Source organism: Sus scrofa, chromosome 10 (genome assembly GCF_054392235.1).
Source record: "Sus scrofa isolate SSC_HxYL_T2T_F1_AM1 chromosome 10, Sscrofa_HxYL_maternal_Yorkshire_Landrace_v2.0, whole genome shotgun sequence".
NCBI lineage: Eukaryota > Metazoa > Chordata > Mammalia > Artiodactyla > Suidae > Sus > Sus scrofa.
Genome location: NC_139392.1, coordinates 58,671,425 through 58,680,740, shown reverse-complemented (window position 1 = coordinate 58,680,740; position 9,316 = coordinate 58,671,425). Strand labels below are relative to the sequence as shown.

Here is a 9,316-nt window from a genome sequence, read left to right as displayed (position 1 = left end):
GTACTTCCTGAGCACCTACTTTATGTGAAGCTCTGTTGGACACAGGAGTAAATAAAACAAAGTCCTGATTATAATGGCCATAATCCCAGGAATGGGAGTATATAATGTGTCACATGGCAATAAGTAAAATGCAGAAGAGCAAGAATGTGCTGAGGGGAATAGAGAGAGAGAATGTATTAGTTACCTACGAATGTGCAACAAATTACACTCAAACTTAGCAGCTTAAAACAACAAACATTTATTTTTCCACAATGCTGTGACTCAGGAATTCGAGAGTGGCTTAGCTGAGTTGTTCTGGCTGTCTCTTTTGAGGTTGTAGTAAAAATATTGGCTAGGGCTGCAGTCAGCTGAAGATGTGCCTGGGACTGGAGGATCCGATCCGCTCACATGGCCGTTGTCAGGCTTTTCTCCCCAGGTGGATCCCTCCATAGGAGAGGACCTCACGCCTGGGTGTCCACCAACATGGCAACTGGTTTCCCCCAGAGGGTGATTCATAAAGCTTTTTATGGCCTAGTTTTAGAAGTCACACACTGTCACTTCTGCATCATATTTTTTGTTAAAAGTACATAACTAGGAGTTCCTGTTGTGGCTCAGCAGTAATGAACCCGACGAGGATCCATGAGGATGAGGGTTTGATCCCTGGCCCCATTCAGTAGGTTAAGGATCCGGTATTGCCATGAGCTGTGGTGTAGGTCACAGACTCGGCTTGGATCTGGCATTGCTGTGGTGGTAGCAGAGGCTGGCAGCTGCAGCTCTGATTCAGTCCCAAACCTGGGAACTTCCATATGCTACAGGCGTGGCCCTTAAAAAAAAAAAGAAAAAAAGTATCTAAGTCCAGCCTATAAGAGGAAGGGAATTAGGTTTCACCTCTTAAAAGGACGGGCATCAAAAATTGTGTGGAGGTATTTTAAGACCAACACAGAAGGACTGTGTTACCCAAATGTTAAGGTAAGGACTCACTGAGCAGGAACTGAAGGAGGGGAGCAAGAGCTGTGGGGATACCCAGGGAAGAGCACAGCAATCAGAACAGCAGGTGCATAATATCCTGAAGTGGAAGTTTGCTTGATGTGTCAGAAGAAAAGCAAGGGGGCCACTAGGCTAGAACATAGTGGCCAAGGTGAACAGTTGGATGTTTGGTCAGAGATAACATGGATCTTGGAGTAGGTTCCCAGAGGCAGAGAAAGGCAGTGAATGAGATGGGAAGCCAATGGAATTGTCTGAGCAGAGTGTGAATGTCTGGTTCTAGCTGTTGTGTGAACACTCCACACAGGATGAAGCTCAATTAGGAGGCCATGGCAGAAATCCAGGCAAGAAAGAGATGATGATGGCTTGGACCAGGGTGGTAGCAGTGGAGGTGGAAAGAAGTGGTTAGATGTTCAAAGGACCTGCTCATGTCTTGAATGTAGAATGTGAGAGAATGAGAGTCATCCAAGATGACTCCAAGCCTTTGGGCCGAGGCAGCTGGGTAAGTGGAGGTACCCTTAACCAAGGCAGTAAAGACTGCAAGAAGTGCAAGACTGGGAGAGAAATCAGTTTACGTTGAACATTTAAAGTTTGAAATGCCAATTAGTTGGTCAAGTAGATACGGCAAATGGACATGAAAGCAGTCAGATATCAGAATCTGGACCTCAGAGGAAGTTTAGGTTGAGACAAAAAAATTAGGAATCATTGAGTTCCCATCAAGGCTCAGCAGAAAGGAATCCAACTAGTATCCATGAAGATGCAGGTTTGATCCTTGGCCTCGCTCAGTGGGTTAAGGATCTGGTGTTGCCGTTCAAGACGAGGCTTGGATCTGGCATTGCTGTGGCCGTGGTGTAGGCCAGCGGCTATAGCTCCAATTCAACCCCTAGCCTGGGGACCTCCATATGCTGCAGGTGCAGCCCTAAAAAGATCAAAAAAAAAAAAAAAAAAAAAAGAAAGAAAGAAAGAAAGAAAAGAAAGAAAAGGCACAATTAAACACCTCTAAAAAAAAAATTAGGAATCAAGACAGGGAGTTCCCGTTGTGGCGCAGTGGTTAACGAATCCGACTAGGAACTATGAGGTTGCGGGTTCGGTCCCTGGCCTTGCTCATTGGGTTAACGATCCGGCGTTGCCGTGAGCTGTGGTGTAGGTTGCAGACGCGGCTCGGATCCTGCGTTGCTGTGGCTCTGGCATAGGCCAGTGGCTACAGCTCCGATTGGACCCCTAGCCTGGGAACCTCCATATGCCTCGGGAGCGGCCCAAGAAATAGCAAAAAGACAAAAAAATAAATTAAAATAAAAAGACAAACAGTTGGTCCTCAAGATCCAGCCATGTTGTTGCAAATGGCAAGATTTCCTTCTTTTCTATGGTTGAATAATATTCCATTCCGTGAGTGTAAGCATATTTCTGTGTAAGATTTTCTTTATTCATTCATCCTTGAGGGCAGAACGATAAGTGAAATAATCAGATAAAGACAAATGCTATTATGTTCTCATTTACATGTGGAATCTAAAAAAAAAAAAAAAAAAAAAGGCTAACCTAGGAGTTCTTTGGTGGCCTAGCAGGTTAAGGATCTGGTGTTACTGATGTGGCATAGGTCTGATCCCTGGTCTGGGAAATTCCACATGCCTGGGGTGAGGCCAAAAGAAAAAAAAAATGTAACTGTGTGAGGTAATGGATGTTAACTAAACTTGTGGTAATCATTTCAGAATACGGACACTTATCAGATCATTATATTGTATACCTTAAACTAATAGAAACTTATATGTCAATTATATCTCAATAAAACTGGTATAAAAGAAACTTATAGGTACCAAAGGGGACAGGTGGGGAGGGGGAAGGATGGATTGGAGGTTTGGAATCGGCATATGCACACTGTGATATACGGAATGACTGGCCCACAGGGACCTGCTGTACAGCAGAGCAGAATACCAGGGAACTCTACCTAGTATTCTGTGATGATCTATATGAAAAAAGCATCTGAAAAAGAATAGATGTGTGTACATGTATAACTGAATCACTTTGTTGTATAGCAGAAATTATTACAACATTGCAACATTGTAAATCAACTATATTTCTTTTATTATTATTTTTTTTTGGTCTTTTTTTTGCCTTTTTGAGGGCTGCTCCCACAGCACATGGAGGTTCCCAGGCTAGGGGTCTAATCAGAGCTGTAGCCACCGGCCTACACCAGAGCCACAGCAACGCGGGATCCGAGCCACGTCTGCGAGCCACGTCTGTGACCTACACCACAGCTCACGGCAATGCCAGATCCTTAACCCACTGAGCAAGACCAGGGATCGAACCTGCAACTTCTTGGCTCCTAGTCAAATTTGTTAACCACTGTGCCATGACGGGAACTCCCATAAATCAACTATGTTTCAATAAAACTTTAAAAAATTGTTGCAATCACCTCAGAACAGCATAGGCATGGGAAGTTAGGTTGACGAGGCAAGAATGACCAAAGAGGGAGCTCTCTTAGCTTAGCAGGTTAAGGATCCAGTATCGTCAATGCAGTGGCTCAGGTCTCTGCTGTGGCCTGGGTTTTCACCCTGGCCTGGGAACTTCCGCATGCTGCAGGAATGACCAAAAAGGAAGAAAAAAAGAAATCTAGCAGAGGAGTCAGTGAAGGAAGAGTAGTGTCTTGCAAGCCGAGTGTTTTAGGAGTAATTAATTGTGTCATATCGAAGTGAGAAGAAATAACCACTCGACCTAGCTAGCGAGATGAGGAAGGGTCTGGGAGACTAGTCCTGTTTGAAAGGGAGGAAGGACAAAGGGAGCTGGGCATCCCTAACAGAGGTGGGCTCTGGGCTCAGAGGAAAAGCTGGGTTAAAGGGTGGGTGATATCCCGAGGCTTGACTATGCAACGTGTGATCATGTGATCAATGGAGAGACCCCAGTTAGGACCCGTCATGGACAACGTGGTGGTGGTGGGGTCAGCTCAGCCATCTTGCCTGGGCCTCACATTCATTCTGAGCCACAAACTTAGACTGATGTTGTTTCCAGGTGGTTATACATGTAGCCTTTTGTATTTTTGCTTATTAGAATATCACATTTTTAGAATAGACATTCTTTTTCTTTTTCTTTTTTTGTCGTTTTAGAGCCACACCTGTGGCATAGAGGGTTTGAATTGGAGCTACATTTGCCAGCCTACGCCACAGCCACAGCCTCGCCAGATCCAAGCCGTGTCTGTGACTTACACCACAGCTCACACGGCAACGCTGGATCCTTAACTCACTGAGCGAGGCCAGGGATTGAACCTGTGTCCTCATGGATACTAGTTAGATTCGTTACCACTGAGCCATGACAGCAACTCCCAGAGTAGACATTCTCTATAACTATGTTCCTTCCGTTTTTAATACACCGGAAGTCCTAAGAAGTGAGAGGCCTTGCTCAACCTCAGAGGAGGGTCAGGAGGGTGAGGCAGTGCAGGGTCCCTGGGAATCTGCAACTTTGGCACCCCTCTTGCCTCACCCTAGTCCCAGCACCCACTACCTCAGACACCACCAGAGAGTGTGTCTGCTCCACATACCTGGGAGCCCCCACAGAAGTGAAAGGGTCCTAGAAAAGGCAGGAAACTCCTGCCTTGGGTGGAGGTAGATGATAGTCTGGAAACCCAGAAAAAAAGCAGATGGAGAATGAGTATGCCTTTCAGCTCAAAAGTGGTTGCACACTGCCACCCCGTGGTCATCCAGGGCGTGGATGCCCAGGACTGCTTCCAGAACACTACTGGCAGAGGCAAAGGCAAGACCAAGATGTGCACCACCTCACCCAGACCTAAATTTCTTTTTTTTTAAGGGCCACACCTGCGGCATATGGAGGTTCCCAGGCTAGGAGTTGAATTAGAGCTGTAGCCACTGGCCTACACCACAGCACACCAGATCTGAGCCTTGTCTGCAACCTACATCACAGCTCACGGCAACACGAGATCTTTAGCCCCCTGAGCAAGGGCAGGGACTGCACCTGTGTCCTCATGGATACTAGTCAGATCTGTTTCCGCTGAGCCACGATGGGACCTCCCGCCCTAAATTTCTTAAATCAAACCTGGTGTAGAGAATCTTACTAAACCTGCTAATCTTGAGGCCTCAACTCAGAACTGATGGGGACAATCATTTGCAGCATCAACGAGCCTGCTAGGTGATTTCTGGAAACACTAAAGTATATAGGGAAAAAGTCTGTCATAAACTGAATCATATGCAGCAAGGGAGAGGCCTTTCTGAGGCCCCCAAGAGTTAAGAGCTTCTTTACCTGCTGCTCAGACACACGAAAAAATGAAACTGTTCAACAGGTCTTTATTAACAGAGACAGACAGATGGACAGAGAATGTAGCAAGGGCAGTGTCTGGAAACTGCGATGGGGGTCTGTGTGTGTGGGCAGACAAGGCTTTCTCTAGACCAGCCACGGCCCCTTGGACCTGGGCCCACCTATCCAGGTCCTCTCCCAGTGGGCCCTGCGCTGAGGCCAGCCTCCCCATCCCCATCATACTCTGGGGGGAAGTACGACCTCAGCAATTTCTGCATTATTCTGGTTTCCAGATAACTTGGTTCGGAGGGTGGGGGACAGGCACAAGGGGACTTGCATAGCAGGGGAATAGACTAGGGTAAGGCATATGGTGAGGACAAGGAGATGAAGGGGAAGGGCGTCATGGCTGCAGGTGAAGGGAGCCTCCAAAGGCAGCTCCTCTTCTCCCTCATCCCACCCACCCCAAGCTGCTGCTGGGTTGAAGGGTCAGACCCAGGCAGTTTGTGACTGCCACCCCATCCCTAACTCCAGAGCCCTGACTAGGGGCAGAGAAGCTCTGGAAAGGCCTGAGTTAGTGAGTTGAGCCTGTGGGTGTACACTGAAACATGACTGGCCCCCTGGGTATACGTGGGGCTCCCTCTCTGGATGGGTGCGAATGCGTGATGCTGCCATATCCACAGCAGTCAGTGTCTGTGTGTCCCGTATGTTCCCATGAGTCTCTATGGTTGTATAAAGCATGTGTGTGGCCCTGCTTGTACACCAGGAACTCTGTATCTGTGTGTTGTGTGTCCCTGTCTTTCCACATGGGCTCTGGCAAGTGGATGTGTGCGGGCCTGCCCGCTCCTGTCCATCCACAGGTCCTCCTTCAGGCCTGGCTGGTCAGGGGTCCTGGCCGAAGAGGTAGGTGGTAAGTTCAAGCCGGAGGCCCCGGGCATAGGCTCGGAGGGTGTAGAAGAGGGTGAGGAAGTCCTGGGTGCTGAAGATGGTGTCAGCCAGCGCGAAGGCCAGGGTAGATGGGATGACACCCCGGCCGTACTCCACCATCCATGTGTTTGGCCCCCACTCCACAGCCGTTGCCTCGCCAGGCCCGTGCACCACTGTCTCCCCTGGGGGCACAGGGAGCACCCACATGAGGACCCTGGCCCTGCCCTTCCACTGTTGCCACCTCCCTGGCCTGTGGGCCGTCTAGAGGTAGGGAATGGAGAGGGAGCTTCAGGAGAGGAAAAGCCTAACCTCACCAGCCTGGTTGCCTATCTGGAGGGTTAAAAGGCCAAGATGGCCACGACTAAGCTCTCCTCCTTGGCATCACCTGGCTCATGTCCTCTCTTGGGCAAAGCCTCACCTGGCCCTGGGCTATTGTCTGGGAGTCATGGAAGTCTCACACAGGTCAAGCCGAAGTTTAACTAAACTTGGGCTGGGCCTGTTGGACAGGGAGAGGTAAATTCAAGACTTGCCAGGCTTTCTGAGAAATACAGCTGTTTGGTTACAATGCCTGCCATGCTTGTAATCTTCAACCTTAAAGTTACTTAGAAGTCCCAACGTTTCATTATACAAAAAAAGGAAGACAACTGTCTCTCTTTGGGGGCAGGAGAGCATTTCTAATTACCTGTCTCCCCAGCAACTGCTGGAATACTCCATGAGGAAAAGAGTGTCTTAGAAGATAAAAATCAGACCTAGTTAATAGGAAGCTCTTTTGTTTCCTTTTGATAGAGGAAAGCAACAGGGGCACAGTGACCCTCAACCAACCACCTGTGGCTCATGTAGGGGGTCAAGGAACAGGAGGAGGGCCTCCTTAACGCACTCCTTTTCCAGGCTATGGCTCTTTCCCCCAACTACAGGCAACCCAGAATGAAGAGACCCACCTCTCTGGCAGAGCCACCCTACCCACCTGGGTAGAAGACCTCACTTTTGGTAGTGCCCTCTCTCCACTGGTGGAAGGTGCCAGAGATGATGGTATCTGAGATCTCAGCCCAATAGCGCCCTGTGGGACAATCAAATGGACACCGCGTATCAGGGTATCGGAACCATCCCATGGCCTGGCCAAACACCAGAAAAGGAGGGCATGGGCCTTTGGACAGCTTCAGCCTCCCAGACCCGCCCGCCTCCAGCACTGACCCGAGTGGCCGCCAGAGCCCAGGGCGGTGCCGAAGAGCAGCACATACTCGGACAGCGAGGCGTGCAGAAGGCACATGGCGCCCATCCAGCCTCCCGCGTTCACGAACACCCACTGCAGTTCCTCATCGGGCAGCACGTGGCCTGGGTGCAGCCGCCGCAGCTCCACGATCAGCCGAGAAAAGGCCAGCTCGTGGTCCAGCCCTGGCGGGGACAGAAGAGTAACAAAGTCTGGGCCAGCACCGGTCTCCAACTGGGGAATGGTGCCCCCGGAACCTCTAGCTCGGTCCGGCCCTCCCTAGCCCGCTTCCCTCCTCCCGTTCACTCACCCGCTCACCCGCCCGCTCACCAGCATACTGCCGCGCCAACAGCGCGATCTCTTCGTGCTCGAAGATGAAACTCTGAGTGCCCAGCCAGATCCAGACCACCTGGGCCAGCACAGCTGCGGCCGCCAGCAGCAGTGCGGCCCATGCCCACCGCCGGCCCACGGGCCACTGCATTCTCGCGAGGGGCCTGGCACAGCGCAGCGCAAAAGGAACCTGGGGCCTGAGGCTGTGACCCTCACTGCCTCCGGGTCTGCGGCTCAGGGTCCACGACCCGTTCCCCCGCCACGGCCGTGGTACGGCTCATCCTGGCCAATCGGAACTGTTGGAGCACCGGGGCACCGCCTCCCGGGTTGAACCATTAGTTCGGCAGGAGCGGGGAGCCGGGAGCACCGAGAGGCCGGGCGACGCCGTGCGCATCAGGCGAGGGGGCGGGGTCAAGCCTTTCCAGCTGCGGGTATTGGGTGCTCTAGTCTGAGTCTCTTCTAGTGCAGTCCTGCTCGCGGGTAGCGGGAAGGTAGTGAGGCTCAGAATGGACTGTCCTGCCGGAGTTCACTGACTGGTGAAGCAGGCAAGCCCGGAAGCAGAGCCTTCCGGGACTTGTGATGCTTAAGGCCCGCCTTTGCTAGCACCGAAGGTGGGAGGAGGTTCCTCAACTTGGGAACGTTATGGAAGGCTTTCTGGAGTGGGTGACACTTGAGCAGTGTCTTTAAGACAGATGGGAAGGTTATTCCGTTGAAGCAGTGAGACCTACCCCTACTCCAAGAGCAAAGGCACCGAGGAGAGACACAGCGCCGGGTCTTCTGGGGACCGACAATTCATTCTTTATTCTGAAGCCCAAAATGTGAGAGGAGGGCCTTTGTAAACCAGCCGAAGGTTATCGCCAGCCAGGGAGTGATAAAGAACAGAAGCAAAAGAGAAAAGAGGCAGCATGGTGCAGTGATAAGAAAGACACTCTGTTCCAGTAAAGTTTTTTTTAAAAAATAAATTCACGTTATTATTATTATTATTTTGTCTTTTTAGGGCCGTACCCACAGCATATGGAAGTTCCCAGGCTAGGGGTCAAATTGGAGCTGCAGGCGCCAGCTGTGGTCTGCGACATATACCAGAGCTCGCAGCAATGCCGGATCCTTAACCCACTGATCGAGGCCAGGGGTGGAACCCGCGTCCTCATGGATACTAGTGGGGTTCCCACTGAGCCACAGCGGGAATTCCTAACGTTATATTCTTAAAACTAACTAACTAACTAAGCACTAACTAACTAACTAACTAACAAACAGAAAGACACTCTGGACAGGAATGACTGGGTTAAAAGCCTGGCTTCTGCCACCTACTAGTTGTGTGATCTTGGACAAGTTACTTAAACTATTTGTGACTCAGTCTTCCCACCTGTAAAAGGGGATGAATAAAAGTACACACCTTCAAGAGTTCCCACACTGTGGGTTAAGCATCCGACATTGTCTCTACAGCAGCCCAGATTACTGCTTAGGCACAGGTTTGATCCCAGCCTGGTCACTGCCATATGTGGTGGGTACAGCCAAAAAAAAAAAAAAAAAAAGTACATTAATATTTAGTGTCTGGGAATTCCCATTGTGGCTCAGCTGTTAACAAACCCAACTAGTAACCATGAGGACTTGGGTTTGATCCCTGACCTTGCTCAGTGGGTTAAGGATCCAGCA

At 50.2% G+C, this 9,316-nt stretch overlaps 1 protein-coding gene across 2 annotated transcripts; it reads right to left on the bottom strand.

Annotated features, from left to right (window-relative positions):
- Window positions 1-214: 214 nt before the first annotated feature.
- SIGMAR1 (sigma non-opioid intracellular receptor 1) lies at window positions 215-7,899 on the bottom strand. Of its 2 annotated transcripts, none has more exons than XM_084979894.1 (4): window positions 7,664-7,899; window positions 7,318-7,518; window positions 7,091-7,183; window positions 215-1,882 (listed from the first exon to the last, which is right to left on the bottom strand). In XM_084979894.1, exons 1-4 carry the CDS (start codon window positions 7,812-7,814, stop codon window positions 1,827-1,829), a joined length of 501 nt encoding a protein of 166 aa, XP_084836020.1. In that variant the 5' UTR covers window positions 7,815-7,899; the 3' UTR covers window positions 215-1,826. The 2 variants fall into 2 exon arrangements, with proteins under 2 accessions (XP_084836020.1, XP_003130701.1); XM_003130653.5 differs by lacking the exon at window positions 215-1,882 and adding an exon at window positions 5,233-6,308.
- Between the last annotated feature and the right edge of the window lie 1,417 nt (window positions 7,900-9,316).